At 33.4% G+C, this 20,863-nt stretch overlaps 1 protein-coding gene across 1 annotated transcript; it reads left to right on the top strand.

Moving 5' to 3' along the window:
* Positions 1-3,414: 3,414 nt before the first annotated feature.
* Positions 3,415-20,231, top strand: LOC121245057 (senescence-specific cysteine protease SAG39-like). Its single transcript, XM_041143334.1, has 4 exons — positions 3,415-3,595; positions 7,615-7,617; positions 18,779-19,235; positions 19,504-20,231. Exons 1-4 carry the CDS (start codon positions 3,581-3,583, stop codon positions 20,094-20,096), a joined length of 1,068 nt encoding a protein of 355 aa, XP_040999268.1. The 5' UTR covers positions 3,415-3,580; the 3' UTR covers positions 20,097-20,231.
* Positions 20,232-20,863: the final 632 nt, after the last annotated feature.

Genomic DNA, 20,863 nt, shown 5'->3' with positions numbered 1-20,863 from the left:
AAATGATAAGAAAATGATTAAAAAGATACGATGAATAGATTTTTTACATTTTATTTTTATACACGTAAGCATAGACATGGGGTGCACTCATCATCATCGCATACCTACATTTCTTGAAAAAAAGCATACAAACCAATCTAAAGAAAGAGTGCTAAGTTTACAAAAATTCCAAGCAAGACTATTGGACTAATTTTAATTAATTTCACACAGTCTACTTTCTTGCTCCCCAAGTTAGAAAATTTTCCCATCTTCCAATCATCTATCAAACTAGCAAAGAAAAATTGCAATCTATCCTTTTTAAACATAAAAAAATATAAAATTGCCTTTAAAAATGTTCAAATATTGCAAAGTAATGCAATTAAACCAAAATAATAGTTAAAATAAATAAATATATAAAAATGATTGATCCAACCAACCTAGGTGATGCCTTGGTCGCTTGACCAAGGCATTGGGGTGGTTGGCCATAGCCACCGCCATTATCTGGTGGCGGGCCATTCACTTCGATCATCGATGGTGGCTGATTTTTATTTTTTTGATATTTGGTAAAATGAAAATTTGTGAGAGTAAAGGTGATGAAAAACTATACCTTTGTTATAAAAAAAAAAAAAAAAAAGTGTATAATGTTTTTGAAAAACAATTATTTATAAGTTGGTGTAGATAACATACCTAGTAAAGTGCTTACACTGATAATTTAATTTGAAAGAAAAATTTTAAAATTTTAAATCTTATCATTTAAGTAATGTGAATGATGTGCTCTATACACCAGCTTGATAATATAATATCTCTAATTTTTTTTAGAATAATGCAACAAATAACACTCTTATCATACTCTCATCCCAACATGTAAAGTGTGGCACTCATCATCCTTGGATTATCTTATATTTTTTTAAAGAAAAAAATCTAAAGGTTAGTAGACAATACCACCTCATCATAGTGAGACGAGAGTGAGATAAGGATATAGCATGTAGAATTTTCTTTTTCTTTTTCTTTTTCCTTTTTATATGCAAGCTCTTAATTGATTGATAAAAGTTTTTAAGCCATTCCAGCAAATGCAAAATTAAATTTAAGAAGTCTTTAATTTTCAAAATAAAAAGAATAAATAAATAAATAAATAAATAAACTCCATCTTTTTGTATTGAGTTGGTCTTCCTAAAAGAATCTCACTCCCATGATGCTTTGCTTAGATCATTCCGAGAAAACACTATCATTGAGTAAGATAACGTTGAGATCTACTATTAAAAAAATAATTTTTTTTATATGAGTCTCAGATTTATTCAATTATATTTTTGCGCAAAACTTGCACAATATAAAACTGTATTTATATCATTTCTAAATCATATACAGAGAAAGTGAGACTTCATAAAAAAAAACATACAAAATATTTCGAAGTTTCATTCTATATTTTCTAATATTTATTGATTTGAGCATTTAAATTATTCTAAAATTTAGATGATCGTGACTTACTTGATTCAAGAGTGGATGATCGATGTGGCAGCTTATAATCAGAAACAAATTAAACAATATTATATAGATATTATAAAGTATAGAATCTTCAATGTTTAACGTTATATATGACTCATACATACTATCAATTAAATAATAAATCCAGTAATTTTCAACCACTAATTGTTTATAAAAAAAAAAAAAAAAATCCAAAAGACTATCTTTTTATATTTTTGACCAATTCCACACTCCATCATATCTGTTTTTATTTTTATTTTTATTTTATTTGGTCAATCCCTCATATTTTCCCGAAGAAGAAGACAATCATGAACGTCATATGCATGCATGCATGTGCTGTCTCGTCTTTAATGGGTGGCTATGATTCTTATCAAATTATATTAAATCAGATTTTAACTTTAAATCTTTCGTCTTATAATTATTCTATTTTTAAGTTTGTATATATTCTATTTTAATAATAGAGAAATATTATTATGTCGTCTCAATTATATATACTCATCACTTCGTTTTACTGATATAGATTTCATATGATTTATTAAAAAAATAAAAATATATATTTAAAATAAAATAGTATCCAAAAACACAAAAAGAAAAAGACTGAAATTTAGATTCTCTCTAACATGATTTTTATGTTTATGTTTTTAATTTTTTTTTTTAATAAATGAATTGATACTATATGGTGGTACCAGGTCAATAAGATAAAATAATCGGTATAACGGGAGAGACATAGTAGTATTAATCTTAATAATATGATTGTTAGGATTCTAATTATTTGGAAGGAGAGGCAAATGATATTTTTTTTTTCTAGGAATTTAGCCGAAACGATTTTTTTTCCCATATATTTTTCTTTGAAGTGCATAAGACTTTTTGAAATATTTCTTTTATTTATTTCAACAAATAAAAAATAAATATAAAGAAAATAGTAATACAATATTTTTTGACTACATAGTAGCATAAAAAGTCCATTGAATTAGTATAAAAAAAAAGTAGGTATATAGTAAAAGAAAACCAAAACAAGTTTATGAAAAAGTAAGAATTAAATCATTGACCAAAGATCAGTATTTCTTCTGATATTTATCTTAACAAGTAAAAGATAAATAAAAAACCGAGTAAGAAAACAAAATTCTTTTGATTAAATGATAGCATAAAAGCTTATTGAACAATATAAATTAATCGTTTGTTCTAAAAGTTTAAACGAATAAAAAGATGTAAATTTTATTAAAGAAAAAATATTTATAATCGTAAATTGTACAATTATCGAATAATCGTTTTGAAAAAGTGAATAAAATATATAATTTATATGAAAAAAATTAATTTTTTTTAATAATAAATCTTATTATTTTTTAAACTAATTATATAATATTTACGTACTTTACAATTATATATAATTTTATTATTTAATTTACGGATATTGCTACGGTGCCTCTGCATTTCTCCTGACATGTGGTGGCCACGTCAAAGACATATATTCAGCTAAAAAGAAATCAAATAGGCTATGAAGATGTTCCGGAGAGTTTTTTAATTTTTTAATTTCTCACCATCCAAATAGAGAGTAAAGAAGGTAAGAGACGAATAATGAAAAATTTCGAAATCTCTTGAATTATTTTGTGTTTTTCTATTTTATTTTTTAATAATAGCTAACGTGGCCCACCTTAGCATTTTCCTTAATTTATATATTAATATAAATTTATTTTTAATAAATAAGTCTAACACGTAAAATATTTAAATAAATAAAATAAAATGTAGAATTAAGAATTGAATTTAAAATTATCACTTATCAATATAATTTAGACAGATAAAAAAATTATTATTTAACTTATATCTTAAAAAAATTACCTATAAAAAAACAAAATAAATTAACGAAAAAGGAACTCATCGACCAAAGATAAAATGTCATCTATAAAATATGTAATGAATTTAATCTGTGAGAATGAATCCGTACTCTCTCTCTCTCTCACATTCACATTCACATTCACGCTCGCGTACAGGCGCAATTAACTGTCTTTTAAAAACTGTTCATGTCCTTCTCCGGCAACCTTGTTCTATCTGCAGCTCTTGTTTGTAAGAAAGTTCAGAATAATTTCTTGGTTCATCATTGGCATAGGAATGCAGACCCAGAATGTCAGCCATATTGGTTTCTGAGCAGTTCGTCATGCCAGATTCCGCTGCTGCTTTTCTTTGACTTCTAGAAGACTTGACCAGCACTCCAATGTCTTTTTTTTTTTTTTTTTTCCATATTTTTTTATCAGTTAAATTTAAAATCTAACAGTTGGCAACTAGAATACTTACTCCTATATAAACTCTATCCAAACAGTTGACGATAAGCTGTTGGAAGTTTCCATTTTTTTATTCGAATAAGTTTCTACTGTGTTGGTTTTATTTTTTTGTTCATTATTTTTTGGTTTTTTGTTTTTGTCGTTATTTCTTAAGAAGATTGTCATTGAAGTAGTTGAGTTTTATATGAGGCCGGAAACCCACGTACACGTTAAAAGTCTTTTGCAGCTGGCTAGAAGTCAAGCCTGGATATATAGTGGATAGTATTCAGGTCTATAGCTTGTTACCCAGAAAAAGAACAAAACGAGAGCAAGACAGATTTCCGAGTCTTTTGTCCTGTTTCATTGAATCTCCAGATATAAATCGTGATTCATGCTGGTTGTTTATTAGTAGCATGAGATTTAAGGGTCTTGATTCTGGGTTCTTTTTTTTTTTCTTGGCTTGATTCTGGCAATTTTACTTCAAAGACAGATACATTTTTGTTCCTTTTTTCCCCTCGAAATTTAGTCAACTTTTTGGTTGTTTCATCTGTCATCAATCGCAAAGCCTGAAGCTTCTTCTTTAAAGCTTAAGTCTCAGGAATTATATATATATATATTTTCTTGGGGGCACAAAGTTGTTCTGTTTGGTGGGTCTGTATGAGTTTGAAGAATTTGTGATAGATGCAGAGAATGGCTACTGGTAGAAGAAGGAAGCAACATTTTAGAAGAATCCATGCCTGCTCATGTGGGAGGGCATCATTCAAAGGTGAACACTCACTGATTGGAGGTCCTGGCTTCTCAAGAGTAGTCTATTGCAACGATCCTGACTGCTTTGAGGCTGCTGTACTCAATTATGGCAGCAATTATGTCAGAACTACCAAATATACACTTACCATGTTCTTCCCCAAATCATTGTTTGAGCAATTCAGGCGGGTTGCAAATCTGTATTTTCTCATCTGTGCAATATTGTCTTTCACGCCACTCTCTCCTTACTCACCTGTGAGTAATGTTCTTCCTCTTGTTGTTGTGATTGGAGTGACAATGGGGAAAGAGGCACTTGAAGATTGGAAGCGTAAAAAGCAGGTAACCCCAAGTGTCAATGCTATCTTGGATGCGACTCTATGTTCTTATTGCTCCTTTTGACTTTTAAATACAACAAACTGAATTCACTGAAATATATTCGGAACATGTTGAAGAATATGGGGGAATTCTGCAATTTTTGGTGCTTCAAAGTTGTTCATGCTTTAAACACAATTTTTCAGAGCTGTGCTAATTTTTCTGTTATGGGAGACGTCTTGAAAGAAGATCCATATAAGTTGCCAGGGTTTTATATTGGTTAACTGCCCGGATTTAGTATGGCAGGGTGGTGAATGGTATTCCATATTCTTAGTGAGGGGAAAGTTCTTGTAGTTTTGATAATTCCAAGGGGCTCCAATTGTAAAATTGACTAATCTTGCATCATTACAAGATATTTTGATAAATTTGGTTCATATGAAATGGGGTTTTGGGTCAGTGATTGATTCTGGCTGTTTCTACTGGCTGCAGAAATCCGATGCCAATATTGCATTTTTTTTTAAATATATTTCATTTACAATTTGTTTCTTTCCTATTACTTTTACAGGAAATATACTTGATAATAACTTCAAAATTTGCAGTTGGTCATAGAAATACCGTTTATTCTCTTCCATCTTTTGATTTCTAATAACTAGATGTTTCCATGCTATTTTGTGATTTATTTTGTGATTTATCCTTAAGTTCATAATCATCTCAACAAAAATGTTATCAGGATATTGAGGTGAATAATAGAAAGGTTAAAGTGCATCACAGTGATGGCATGTTTGATAATGCTAAATGGATGGATTTGAAAGTTGGAGATATAGTGAGGGTGCAAAAGGATGAATTTTTTCCTGCTGATCTCATCTTACTTTCTTCAAGTCATGAGGAAGAAACTTGCTTCGTTGAGACTATGAATCTAGATGGAGAAACCAGTTTGAAATTAAAACAAGCATTGGATGCAACTTCAAACTTCCATGAAGACTCGAGCTTCCAAAATTTCAAGGCCGTGATAAAATGTGAAGATCCAAATGCAAACTTGTACTCTTTTGTAGGAGGTTTGCATCTTGAGAAACAAGAGCACCCTCTTGCGCCTCAGCAGCTCCTGCTTAGGGGCTCAAAACTCCGAAACACAGATTTTATTTATGGGGTGGTGGTCTTTACAGGCCATGATACAAAGCTTATGCAAAATTCAACTGCTCCGCCTTCCAAGAGGAGTAAAATTGAGAAAAGGATGGATAAGATTGTCTACTTCTTGTTTTCCATCATAGTGTTGATATCTTTTATTGGATCAATTTTCTTTGGAATTTTAACCAGGGAGGACCTTGAAAATGGAGGGATCACAAGATGGTACCTTGGACCAGATGAGACAACAAAGTACTATGACCCAAAGAGAGCGCCGGTTGCAGCAATTTTGCACTTTTTGACCGCCCTTATGTTGTATGGTTATTTAATTCCCATTTCCTTATATGTTTCTATAGAAATTGTCAAAGTTCTTCAAAGTGTATTTATCAATCAAGATCTACACATGTATTATGAAGAAGCTGACAAGCCAGCACGTGCACGTACCTCAAATTTGAATGAAGAACTTGGCCAAGTTAACACTATACTTTCTGATAAGACTGGAACTTTGACTTGCAACTCAATGGAATTCATGAAGTGTTCTGTTGCTGGGAATGCTTACGGGCGTGGAGTTACGGAAGTTGAGAGAGCTCTTGCTGGGAGAAATGGGTCACCTTTAGCTCAAGAGGTGACAGATGAAGAGGGCCGGGTTGAGGATTCCACTGAAGCAAGGACATCCACTAAAGGGTTTAACTTCATAGATGAAAGGGTCACAAATGATAGTTGGGTCAGTGAGCCTCGAGCTGATGTAATACAGAAGTTCCTACAGTTACTGGCCATCTGCCATACTGCAATACCTGAAGTTGATGAAGAAACAGGAAAAATTTCTTATGAAGCTGAATCACCAGATGAGGCAGCTTTTGTGATTGCAGCAAGAGAACTGGGGTTTGAATTTCATGAGAGGACTCGAACAAGCATCTCACTGCATGAATTTGATCCCATCTCAAGCAGTAAAGTTGAGAGGTCAGTCTCTTGCACTTAGATATCTTCTGGTATTCACATTTTATGATGGTAAGCAATTCCTTATCTGCTATGGCACATATATTGGCTCACCCACTTAATTTTAGCTGCCAGTAGCATGGGTGATATTTCTGTTCTCTTCTGCTCATGGTAGCAAGTAGTAACTCTACTTTTGGGAGATATATGGCTTCAAGAGCATAATTCATCTTAACAGGTCTTACAAACTATTGAATATCCTGGAATTTAGTAGCTCAAGAAAGCGAATGTCTGTCATTGTAAGAAAGGAGGACGGAAGGATACTACTCCTTTGTAAAGGTGCTGACAGGTTCGTAAAGATAAGCATCTCTCAAAAACTTGAAAAATTATTTAGAGTATGCTATAATCATCGTACAAACTCTGTTGTGCCATTATAAATTGCAGAATGTAGTTTGTCTTTCTGGTAATGGTATAGATGCTAAACTACAACAAAAATAAGGAGAAAACAAAAAGAACAGAAAAGAATCACTATGTTGGTGGTTAAAATTTGCAAATTTATCTGGACTTCAACACATTATATTATTTCTAATTTATCTCTCTATCAGCGTCATGTTTGAAAGACTTGCAAAGAATGGAAGGGAATTTGAAGAAAAGACTAAGGAGCACATTAATGAGTATGCTGATGCTGGTTTGAGGACATTGGTACTTGCATATCGAGAACTGGACGAGGAAGAATCCAATGAGTTCAACACAGAATTTAATAAGGCCAAAAACTCAGTGAGTGCAGATCGTGAGGAAATGATGGATGGAGTGGCAGAAAAGATTGAGAAGGATTTGATTCTTCTAGGTGCCACTGCAGTTGAAGACAAACTTCAAAATGGGGTAGGCTTAAGAAATTAAAGCAATGAAGAGACTTGAAACCCATGCAAACGAAATAGCATTTTACAGTGAATAAACTCATTTGTAGTGTTAAAAAAACTGGTTGGCGAAACTAGTTGAGAAGTCAATATTTATTTACTTTTACATCCTAAGCTCATTGTTGCAAATCCTAACACCGACTAAATTCCTGCTTTGACATAAACTCATTTTAAATTCTTAAAAAAATTGAAATTGCTATTCTAAACAAAACAAGTCATTCATTTCTGTAAAATGTTTAGATGTTCATCAATTTGAGATTAATATTTATTTCTCTGTGCTGGAAAGGTTCCTGAATGCATTGACAGGCTTGCACAGGCTGGAATCAAGATATGGGTTTTGACAGGAGATAAAATGGAGACTGCAATCAATATTGGGTACAGTTAGTGGATGACTTTGATTGCCAGTAGATGTTGACTGCAATAAGAAAATATTTCTGATTTCACTTTTTGGATTTCTGTTCTCATTAATCTTCTACTTTTGCAGCTTTGCATGTAGTTTGCTTAGACAAGGAATGAAGCAAATAGTAATCAGCTCTAAGACACCGGAAATCAAAGCGCTGGAAAAAGTGGGGGACAAGGCTACTGTTGCTGAGGTAAATCTGAATTGTATTGGTTGTTTTGTGATATTTTATTTTATCTTTTAACTATTTTATCATGTTAATCATTAACATGGATAACCTCGAATGGTAAAAAAAAATCTAAATATGGAATGATCATCATATACCTGTATTATTTAGTGCTTGTCATATCAACTTTAAGAATGGTCACAAGCTTTGCAGAACATTTTTTGTAATTTCTGTTCTTCTAGGTGGAATGTGCATGTTTCCAAGAGAATCTGTTTCGTGTCTCTAATCATTCTCAGGAAACCTGTTTCTTAGGAGCATTCATATCGTGTAGAAGCCCCATCAACTGTAATGTTTCCTTAGCAAAACATTTATGAAATTTCTAAAAATTAGGGCCAATGAATTCATGATGTTCCAGTGCAAGTTTTCATCAATTTCTAATTGATATATCATAAAACTGGGAGAAACAAAAAAGATATTTTGGATCTTCTGAGAAATTGATGCAGTTCAAAGGGAACTATGTTTGATAATCAGAAAGAGCAGAAGGTAGCGACACCACCAGCTATTAGGAATAAAATCTTTTGTTCATTGGTTGCAGGGGTTGGGACATGCTAGAAACTGACCATAGGACTAATGAATATGGACATAGAGCATCAACAAAAATGTATTGAACTTCTTTGTTTCAAGTGCAGAAGGGTCCAAACCACCTGTTTTGAAACTAAATAATATATGCACTGCAAGTTGCACTGCCGAAAACAGTATCAGACACATATGCATTGGGCATTAAAAATTGACTCTAAAGTAGGATTCTAGCTAATATTTGACAGCCCTAACAAATCATTGTGCAAATTTGTAATCTGTTTGTGAACTTGATGGGATTTTGCTGATTCTTAGGCATTTAAGGAAAATGTTCGCCACCAGATAAGTGAGGGGAAAAAACTGCTTTCCACATCAACTCAAAACTCAGGGGCACTGGCTTTGATCATTGATGGGAAGTCACTCGCCTTTGCTTTAGAGGACGATGTCAAGGACATGTTTTTAGAGCTTGCCCTTGGCTGTGCATCCGTTATTTGCTGCCGTTCTTCTCCCAAACAAAAAGCACTTGTAAGTTCTCCTTTTGTTTTTGTTTTTTGTACCTTGTATTTAGCTCAAACTTTTGCATATTCATAGATTTTTGGTATGGTCTTTGATACTAGTAAGCACAACAGAATCCTTTATCAACCCTATTGAATTAAGAATCATGTCTCTCAAAGTTCATTTTCCATAACATCCCTCTGGCTAGTGATGGGCTCCCTAGCATGTGTAATTTGTTGCTTTCCCCTTTCATTTGCGAAAAGGGGATTTTCCCCACTTTAACTAACATTAATGATAAAAGCATTTCTGTCAATCTGCTTCAAAGGACCTTGTTTCGTATCCCACTAATTAAATATCCAAATATATGTAAAAGCAGTCAAACATTCTTGTAATTCTAGGTTCCTAGCAATGTTGGGGAAAACTTATTCTAAAAGGGTGATACTTGATAATGCAGGTTACTAGACTGGTCAAAAGTACAACAGGTAATACAACTCTAGCAATTGGTGATGGAGCAAATGATGTAGGAATGCTTCAAGAAGCAGATATTGGAGTCGGAATCAGTGGTGTTGAGGGAATGCAGGTAAATTCATATTGCTCGAATGTTTCTTTTCGCATCATTTATGCCCATTTATCATTTATTTGTACTTACAAAAAAAATTTATCATTTATTTCACTTAAATATATTTTCTGTTGTCCTTTCTGACAAATACTTTCCAAATTCCAGGCAGTCATGTCAAGTGACATTGCAATTGCTCAGTTCCGGTATTTGGAGCGCTTGCTTCTTGTGCACGGACATTGGTGTTACAGAAGGATCTCATCAATGGTATTACCCGAAATTAAAAGATATACTTTTAAACTGAATGAATCTCTAACTCAATTGGGAAATATTTTCACTTGGTTTTAAATGAAATGGAGAAACAAATTTGAAAAATGCCATGTCAAGTGACATTGCAATTGCTCAGTTCCGGTATTTGGAGCGCTTGCTTCTTGTGCACGGACATTGGTGTTACAGAAGGATCTCATCAATGGTATTACCCGAAATTAAAAGATATACTTTTAAACTGAATGAATCTCTAACTCAATTGGGAAATATTTTCACTTGGTTTTAAATGAAATGGAGAAACAAATTTGAAAAATGCCTGAAGATTCATTTTCAATAAAATTCTTAGGGGGTCCAGCTCTATTTCTTTTAGAAATTGATGGTTGACATTTTTTTTCTGTTTGGCAGATATGCTATTTCTTTTACAAGAACATTGCTTTTGGCTTCACTCTCGTCTTCTTTGAGGCTTATGCATCATTCTCAGGCCAACCTACATACAATGATTGGTATCTTTCACTCTATAATGTCTTCTTCACGTCGCTTCCTGTGATAGCCTTAGGAGTTTTTGACCAGGATGTCTCTGCGCGGCTTTGTGTTAAGGTAAATCCCATGTATTGATGCTTTTCTTTTGTCCTTCCAAATTCATAGGAAGTTTAAGGTGTCCTTGAAACTAGAAACATTACTGCAAGTTTTGAAATTTCTTCAAATTTGCGTCCTAGAAGTAAAGGGCACTGAGATTAACACCTCCTAGCTAATCCTTGCAGTTCCCTCTGTTGTACCAAGAAGGTGTCCAAAACATCCTATTTAGCTGGTTTCGGATCCTTGGCTGGGCATTCAATGGGGTGCTGGGCGCTACTGTGATATTCTTCTTTTGCATCCGTGCAATGGAGCATCAAGCCTTTCGTAAAGGCGGGGAAGTTGTAGGATTGGAAATACTTGGAACCACCATGTACACTTGTGTTGTGTGGGTGGTGAACTGCCAGATGGCACTATCCATAAACTATTTCACATATGTACAGCATCTCTTCATTTGGGGTGGCACTATATTCTGGTATATGTTCCTCTTGGCATATGGAGCAATCGACCCCCACATTTCAACAACTGCATATAAGGTCTTTATTGAAGCATGTGCACCAACCCCCTTTTTTTGGCTCCTCACATTGTTTGTGATAGTCACTTCTCTCATCCCATATTTCACTTATGCATCCATCCAAGTGCGGTTTTTCCCCATGTATCATCAGATGATACAGTATATAAGAACAGATGGGCAATTAGAAGACCCTGAATACTGTGAAATGGTGCGGCAGAGATCAATAAGGCCCATAACAGTAGGATATACCGCCCGTTTTGAGGCAAAGCCCAAACGGTTCGGGCCATTGACGAAAGTATTTTTGTGAAGGTTCTTAGCAAAACTAGGTAAAGAAATGTTGCAAAGACAAGTTTCTTTTCAATGTACATAACTAATGTGGAGGTGATCCTTTAAGTTGATTGCTCGATGAAAGCTGCCACACTGCCAGAGGTGATGATTTGAAAAAAAGTTTACTCGTGTCCTCTAAATTTTTGGTTAGGAGAATTCTGTTTTGTGAGCTCCCAAAAATTTTCAAATTTTTGGTTGCTTTCAGATCATATGTAATTTTATATCGTTCCTGTTTGATGCACTAAATGTATCATGATACAGATAAGTAATTGATTCACATTGGAGCTTTCTGTTGTCCATCTGTAAGAATATTAATGTCTTTTTGCCTCTGTACTTGATGAACTTCGCTATCAGATGTTTGACATAGAAAGCTTAAACGGGATAATCTTCTCAAAGCCAATGGTGCTTTCTCCTTTTGTGTCTGTTGCTTGGAGCTACACAGGTCTAACTAAGAAAACGGCTACTGGAAAAAGAACAAGCTGCATTTTCTCAGGATTTTGTTGATTGGAAAACATGGCTTATCAAAGGGTGCTCAAGTGCCAATACATTTTTCATCAATCATCTGCATAGTATTGTCATTCACAAAGCTAGCTTCTTATTGCAAGTGAGCAACACTTTTCCATGGTATTGCATAGTATCTCAGCCATCCATTCTCCGGAAATGCAGGTAGTTTGTAACCTTGATATGATACCTGTTTTCTAGCAACTTCATTGTTTTCTAGTGTCACTCATTCTCTTAACTTACAGAATAGCTAATATTGGGAGATGGACAGATCTGAAGGATGTTCATAATCCTATCTCAGACTCAAATTTGTCACTGAAGCCGTTAAATATATTTGGAATATGACAAGTAGATGGGAAATACAAGAAGTTTAGCTGCATCTTTATCTACATATCTATACTTACATTGACTTTAAAATGTGTGTGTGTGTGTGTGTGTGTGATTTCTAAGCAGTTGATCACAATCTATCACTCCCTGTAATCCAAACACTGTCTCTTGTCTTGTGTAAGGCGTCTTAGATCCAGAACCTGTATGGGAACTGAGGATTAATTTCAGTTTAATTTTGAAACCTATGACTGAATTTTCAAGTCTTGGAGAATGAACTCTCTGCTATTTTGGAGATTATGAGTTTAATGTGGTTTGTAAAATAAAGAGCAGAGCAAGGGTTCTGCATCAATTGTATGCAAAGTCAATTCCTCTAGAGTGTTGGGAAAACGGTGCAAGAAAATAAAGTAAAATAAGAAATCAATCACTCGATATAAAGATTTACGCGGTTTGGCAATGTGCCTACATCTATGGAGTTGCGACGGATTTTATTATCATGATGAATGGCGAAGTATACTTTGGACGAAATACACTCTTCCAGATGGTCGTAACTAAGGGTGTTCAACCGGTCCCCTTTTTTTTCCGGATCTAGTCCGAAACCCGAAAATCCGGGTGCATCCGGGCAGTTATACGCCCGGATTACACCAGGGCGGGTCAGAAGAATCCGGATCCGGTTCTATGACCCAGTTATCCGTAACCGGGTCATTTAAAAAAAAAAAAAAAAAAAACCACCCCATCGCTTAATCAGTAATCTCAAAACGCTGCTGAATCTCAAACCCTACTCTCTTCGAGACTTTGACGCAGGCGTCTCTTCTTCCTTTCCGAATCCCTTCTGCCTTCTCTGTTCGACGCGGCGTCTCTTCTACTGCCTTCTCTCTTTGACGCTCCTTGTCTCTTTTACTGAATCCCTTCGTCTTTCGAAGTCCTTTGCAGTTTACGCATCTGGGAGAGAGACGCAGAGGCTACCATCCAACATTTCTCAATTCTAAGCTCGTAAGTCAGGTCCTTCTCTACTCTATCATCTCTCTTTCTCTACTCTGTCAGTTTATTATATTTTTGGGTGTTTTAGGGTTTGATTGTAAACGATGGGACTGAGTTATGAAAGAGAGAAGAAGAGGGGTTTTTTCTTTCTTCTTCCTTTTTCTCTTCTGCGTTTTCTTCTTTGCTTTCCTCTTTCGTTTTATTCTCCTTGTTTTCCTTCAGCAAGATAAAGCATTGGGATATTTTGTCAGAAATGTGAGCTAAGAATCGAACTCTCACTCCACCCAAAACCGAGTTGTAAAAACAAATAACAGAGCACAAAGTAAATGGAATAACTAATGAGTATGGGAGAAAAAATATATTAAACTAAGTTCAGTTAAAAACAACAAATATTAATTGGCATGCAAGTATTAATATTCTAAGGAGGTGATTACAAATTGTTTAGTTATTTCATGGAAATTTGTGTTCTTTTCAAATAGGAGGTGAAGGCAATACTAATTAATTCTGATTAAGAAATTTGTGCTCTTTTCAAAATTGTTTAGTTTTAATCAATGTTTTATGTAATACTCTGTTTGTTTAGTTTATATTATTTTTCATTTGCTCTGTTTTTGACATGAGATTTAGTTTTAATCACTGTTTTATGCGACATCATCACATAAATTTATACATTATTATAAGGGCTAGGTATTGCTAGTGTACGTGGGATTGATGTAATTCTTGAATTTCATCAATTATTTAGTCTTAATTTCGAAGTAGAAAAAGTGTCTTTCTCATATTGATACTCATTGTTATAGATTCAAAAAATGGCATATTATAATTTAGGGTGAGCAAAAACTTCTTTAAGAGGGCCCAAGCTCCCATTTTCTTTCCAACAAAAGATCCTAATGAGAATGTTGTTGACAATAAATTGAAAGAGAACAAAAATTGGGAAATTGGAATTTAGTTGATGGGCCTTTTTCTTTTTTCTTTTTTTTTTTTTCCTTTTTTAAGCTTTAGGAATATAAATTATAATGAACTACTAAGTGCATAGTTGCTGGATCTCACTAAGAGAGATGTGTTTTGGAATAGTTTGATTGATTTGACAAACAAACTCAACCTTTCCAGTATCTTCTACATGGTCCCAAAGTATGGCCCATTATTATTACAATTATTAGTATCTGTTGTGACATGAAGTAGGGATGGAGAAATAGCACCAGGTTTTAGTTCAACCATTCTTATCTTTTGCTCTTTATATATATAATTTTTTTACTCTCTTTCTCTCAGCTTCTGGGTTTGTAGTTGTTATGATATTAATTGAGTTGTTATGAGGATCTTATTTTAACTTCCTTCTTGGTATAATCTGAGTAATTAAAATTATGTTTATTATGTTCAGACTAGACTTCTTTACTTTTTCATTTTATTAAAGCTCAGATCAACAAATTAAGTGCATGACAATAATAGTTTACATGCATGGCTTCTTAATTGCCTGAGGTCTTCTATTATCATTTTATTTGCACAGAGAATAAAGACAATCTTCTTCAGGGCATTAACAGTTTCAGGCAAGACTTGCACCAGCACCACCAACAGAAGCAAATATATAGCATCCAAAGCCTCGTATTAGCTAAAAAATGAATTTGATATTTTCAATAGGAGGTGAGTTTTAGGCCCCATTTCACAATTTCTTTTGCATATCCATTATGCTATGATAATTTGGATTTTTTGCTGCTTCTTGAATATCATATCCAGTATTAGTCGTAACAATTGTTGTTGTTACTATAGGGAAAGGGTAGTATTGGTGTTCTCATTGTGTGGTTGAGCTTAAAAATTATGATGATATCATATAATGATGAGTTTATCTTGTTTCTATTATTTGTGCACTTTTCTAGTAGTCACATGATGTACATCACATGGCTCTATCAAACTCTATCCATGGTGGGTCAGAGCAACTTTTCTTGGAGTTGATTTGAATTTACCTTTTCATATCTATTGTTCTCAGCTTGCAGAATCCATGTACAAGTACAAGGTATGATGTTCCTGATCTTAGAGGGTTCCCTTCAATGCAGGCCTTGGGAATGAGGCTGTTGAAGAAGGTTGATAGCCATGTTGGGGTATGCAGAAGAACATGAGACAACTGTGAAGACTAATGCATTTTGATCTTTGTAAATTTATATTTTAGTTTAATTAGTTGTGATGTATTATTATTTCTTTCGTTTTTTGTAAATTTATGTTTTAGTTTAATTAGTTGTGATGTATTATTATTTCTTTTGTTCTTTGTAAATTTATGTTTTAGTTAATTAGTTGTGATGTATTATTATTTATTTTGTTTTTTGTAAATTTATGTTTTGCATTGTGATGTAACAATAATATTATTTATTTTGCATTTTTATTTATTTTGTTTGTTAATTTATTTTTTTTATAAAAATCTTTTATTAAAAGTGTTTAAATTATTTTCTTAAAAAAATCTGGGCAATTTAAGCATATTAGAATTTTTTTAAAGAAAACAAGTGCTATAAATTTTTTTTTTTTCAAGTTTTAAAGTCTTTTTTTTTTAAAAAATAAGACATTAAAACTGGATTTAATCCGGTTATAATCTGGATCCAGATTAAATCCGGATATCCGGTTACAATCCGGATATACAGTTTGAATCCGGTTATCTGTCTGGATTAAATCCAGATTAATCCGGACGGATAACCGCCTGGATTTTAACATCCGGATCTGGATCCGGTTATGATCGGATATCCAGATCTGGATCCGGTTGAACACCCTTAATTGTAACATTCATTAATTACATATTTATAAAGTTGTATGAAAGAAATCTTAATTTTACAATTACTAGATTATTCGCTCAAATGAATTCTCTGTCTGATGTTGCTCGAATAAGTGTGGTGTGAACTCTCTATCGAAACTTTGTTTGAACGACCTGTTATGTGAACTTTTTGTTTAATAATTCTCGAGTCATAAACCAGGTAAATTTATTTTTTATTTTTTTTCTTTCCCTTCCCGAAGGCGAAGTCCCTAGATGCCCATAAGGCTTGTCCATATGTTCCCTTCGGGTGGGGCTTATCAGCCCAAACGGCTCAAGTCTCATTGAAATTCCATAAAAAAAATTGTAATGAATACTTGTTGGGTGGAGTCATCAATCAAACTGCTACAAGAATAAACCAAATTCCATAAACCGAGTGCAAGAGTCCATCATGCCTTATGAGGTGAACAAAGGTCCACCTAGGGTTAAAAACAGAAAATTTCAACTGGAAGGAAAATAAAAAGTAAAAAATAAAAAATAAAAAATAAAAGTCGGAGAGGAAAGGGTCCCACTAGGGTCCTACTTTACGTTGCACTATTAATTGCTTTTTTTTTTTTTTTTTTTGAGTTGATATGAGTTTATGGACAGTGCAATGTATCATGAAATATAAATAAGATGAAAATATAATATATAATATTTATAATATACAATATTTATCTTTATTTTAGTTGAATTGAATTTCCCAAACCTATAACTCCGTAAAAAATCTTAAAATTTGACATCGATGTGAAAAAAAAATAATGCTAGAGCCACTGCTTGGAACTCCCATTGGCTTTAGCCTGTATTTTTTTATATATTTTATTTAAGTCATTTTTTATATAGATTTTTTAATATTTTTAAATATTAAAAAAAATTTAGAAAATCATTAAAAAATAATTTCTTAATCATAAAGTAAAAAAAAATAATTAAAAAATATTTCCTTAATCATGAAGTAAAATAAAAAAATCTAGTTTTGTTTTAATTCATGATTAAGGAAGTATATTTTAATAATTTTGTATTTTTTTTATTTTTTAAAAATATTTAAAATTGTTAAAAAAAATCTATAAGAAAAACTAAAAAAAACACATAAAAAGATACATGCTAGAACCAACAAAAACCCCAACAATGGCTCTAGCATTATTCATGAGAAAACAAAAATGCTTAGTACACCGATAAAGTGTAGTACATATTAATTTTTTTTTTTTTTTTTTGTATTTACTTTTTAGTATATTTTAGAAAAGGGTGCTCTAGTGTGCCGCTCAACTTTAACTGTTGGGTGTGCCCATTGCCCACTAGTACAAATTACATATTTTAATTTTTTTTCATATTTTTTAAACATCTTTAATATTTTAAAAAAATGCACCAAATATATTAAAAGTCATTTCTTTAACTATTAAGCAAACAATAAATTAAAAAAAATTAAATATATTAGCGGTCAAAATGAGAGAACAAACTTAGGAGGCATACTATAATTTTCCTTTAAAAAAATACACAAATGATTTTTTAAAAGAGGAAGTAATGAATTAGCTATGGTTTTGAAAAATTAGGGGAAAAAATACTATATTTACGCTAAATACCTTAATAGAATAAACCATAAAGGTTATGGATTTAAATTTCCTAGGATTAAAATTAGTTTCAAAATATTTATTGAGTATTTAATGAGACATGCTATGAAGTCTACCTGATATGTTTCTCTTTCTCTATATGCCCTAAAGTGCAGTAATCTTGGCCTGAAAGTTATTGGGTTGGCCGTCGGCCGGCGGTGAAAAAAAAAATCGGTAAATCGATAAATTAGATTGGATAGAACCAGACCAATGGGTTTGGTTTGGTATCGGGTTTGGTCCGGTCCGGTACCAGTTTCATTTTTCTCAAAATCGATCGAAATTGGTTCGGTTCCGGTTTTTCTTTTCTAACATTGGACTGACCTGTTCATATATATATATATATTTTAATAATAGAGGACCTAAATTTTCATTTTGCTTGAAATACATGGTTTGCAAAGATTAGTCACAGTAGAACATTTGCTCCGGGAGGGAGCTGAATATTTTTGAGTCAAACAGATAAAAGAAACAACGGAGTGGTCCCATTAAAGTTAAAATTGAAGGCAAACCTCCTTTATAAGTGAATTGGAAGCACCAAACACAAGAATATTCTTACCATATTTTGTCATATTGAGCAAGAAATAATATATATACAAGCTAGAAACGATATCAGACACATCAAACATCAAAACAAGCAACCCAACTATCCTGATGATGACTACTTCCAAAACCATATATCCATCCTGATTGATTTATTTATTTAATAAAATTGTAAATTTGTAATGAAAGATACATACAAATATATATATATATATATATATATATATATATATATATGTTATATGTATATATATAAGCACATGCAGGCAAGATGCATGCCAAGTTAGAACAACGTACACGGAGCTGATTAAGAGCTGAACAACGTACAAGTAAGGTGTAAAAAGATTAGTTTTGAAGAGCAAAAACTTGATGAATGTTCTATATATAGCCATTTTTCTCTAATCATATTCACAAATACAAGCAAAATCAGCATTTCAAGTAACTATTTTCAGTATACTTTGAGAAAGAATATGGCTTTGATCTCGACTGCAAGGGGATTGATCTTCCTGGCACTGCTGGGGATTTGGGCAAGTTCACAGGCCACTTGCCGCACCTTGCATGAACCGTCCTCCATGTTGGAGAGGCATGAGCAATGGATGGCTCGCTATGGACGCAGTTATGAGGATATTACAGAGAAGGAAATGCGTTTCCAGATTTTCAAGCGCAATGTTGAGTACATTGAGTCTTTCAACAGTGTTGGGAACCGACCTTATAAACTGAGTGTTAATCTCTTTGCTGATCAGAGTAATGAAGAATTTCAAGCCTCTCACAATGGATACAAAAGGACCTCCAATCCTACTTCATCTCCAGTGACAGCATTTAGGTATGAGAATGTTACTGCTGTGCCATCTAGCATTGATTGGAGAAAGAAAGGAGCTGTTACACCCATAAAGGACCAAGGAACATGTGGTAATTGCATTAAATTCTGAATTTATTGTATAGATAATTATGTGTAGATCATTTGGAAAAAAGATCTCAATGAAGTGGTTTCTACAACATTTATTGATGTCCGTATTCGAACATCATTAAATGAGAAATATATGTTGGGGGACCCATTTTACATGTCTATCTCTATCTAATTTAAACCCATCAAGTTTGAACAAAAACTTGAGAAGATCTTGATCCAACCACGATTTTTTTCCTAACACGAGTACCTTGTGTTATAATATGAATTTAGGATGTTGTTGGGCATTTTCTGCGGTTGCGGCCATGGAGGGGATCACCAGCATCACAAATGGAAAGTCAGTCTCTCTTTCAGAGCAAGAAGTAGTTGATTGTGACACCAGCGGTGAAGACCAAGGTTGTGAAGGTGGTCTAATGGATGATGCATTTAAATTTATCATCCAAAACAAAGGCCTTACAACTGAAGAAAATTATCCCTACAAGGGTGTGGATGGAACATGCAACAAAAACAAGGCAGCATCCCATGCAGCCACGATCGCAGGCTATGAAGATGTTCCTGCCAACAATGAGAAGGAACTGCTTAAAGCAGTTGCCAACCAACCTGTTTCAGTTGCCATTGATGCTAGTGGCTCTGACTTCCAGTTTTACTCAAGTGGGGTCTTCACAGGAGAATGTGGAACAGAATTGGATCATGGTGTTACAGCAGTAGGTTATGGAACTGCAAAAGATGGAACTAAGTATTGGTTGGTGAAGAATTCATGGGGCACCAGTTGGGGTGAAGAAGGATACATAAGGATGAAAAGAGATATTGATGCTAAAGAAGGTCTTTGCGGCATTGCCATGGAGTCTTCCTATCCCACTGCTTGAATTATATTGAATGGTGAATAAGCCTTATTATTACTCCAATGCTTTATCTTAGAAGTGTGAAATGATACTTTGTCTCAGTTCATATAAATGTAAACAAAACACTTGGGAATTTACAATTAATGGAACTGCTTGCTTGTTTTTCTCTTTTTATTTTTTTCTTGCTTCTCTTTAATTATGCTCGAAGTTGCGTGATTGCCATTGATCAAAGTTGAACTCAAAGAAGAACCACTTGCAGAGTTAATGCCTGTAAATGTTCTGAGTTTTCTTATTCCTCTATTATGGAGTACTTTGAGAAATTGTAGCTACTTTTTTGGGCTTACACAACTGTAGCAGACAGCTGCAATTATGTTTATGTCCAATCCAATTGGAATGCCAAATCCAATCTACCAGCAGAAGTCAAGTCAGTGAAGGCTTAGAAGCAGTTCCAGCTTGCATGAGATATAGGACAGTCTTTTAGAGCACCAATGGGCTAAGGAGGTCTATATTGAAGAAGATGCCCAAACCTCCGGTAGACTTATGAGGCCTAAAACATAGTTCACTAGCTCCTGCTAGAGTCATGTTGATGGCAATTTCCAATATGTTTCCTTGTTGAGTTTTTTATTTTTTGACAAGAAGTATATAAATTTCATTGATATCAATGAAATAAGTATAGTTTGTGTACACAGAAAATATACAAAAGAATACTTAAATATATTTTAGGAACGATAAATTAAGAATAGAAAATCATGCACATTGTTCCAATTAAGTATAATAGCAGAAAATCAAAG

The sequence above is a fragment of the Juglans microcarpa x Juglans regia genome, chromosome 8S (assembly GCF_004785595.1).
Source record: "Juglans microcarpa x Juglans regia isolate MS1-56 chromosome 8S, Jm3101_v1.0, whole genome shotgun sequence".
Classification (NCBI taxonomy): domain Eukaryota; kingdom Viridiplantae; phylum Streptophyta; class Magnoliopsida; order Fagales; family Juglandaceae; genus Juglans; species Juglans microcarpa x Juglans regia.
The sequence above is the reverse complement of the archived record's forward strand: the minus strand, read 5'-3'. Positions and strand labels throughout refer to the sequence as shown.

Excerpts from the sequence above, each read along its gene's own strand:
- LOC121245057 (XM_041143334.1), top strand. Across the intron at positions 19,236-19,503 it reads AAAGGACCAAGGAACATGTG|GATGTTGTTGGGCATTTTCT; the intron begins GTAATTGCATTA and ends ATATGAATTTAG.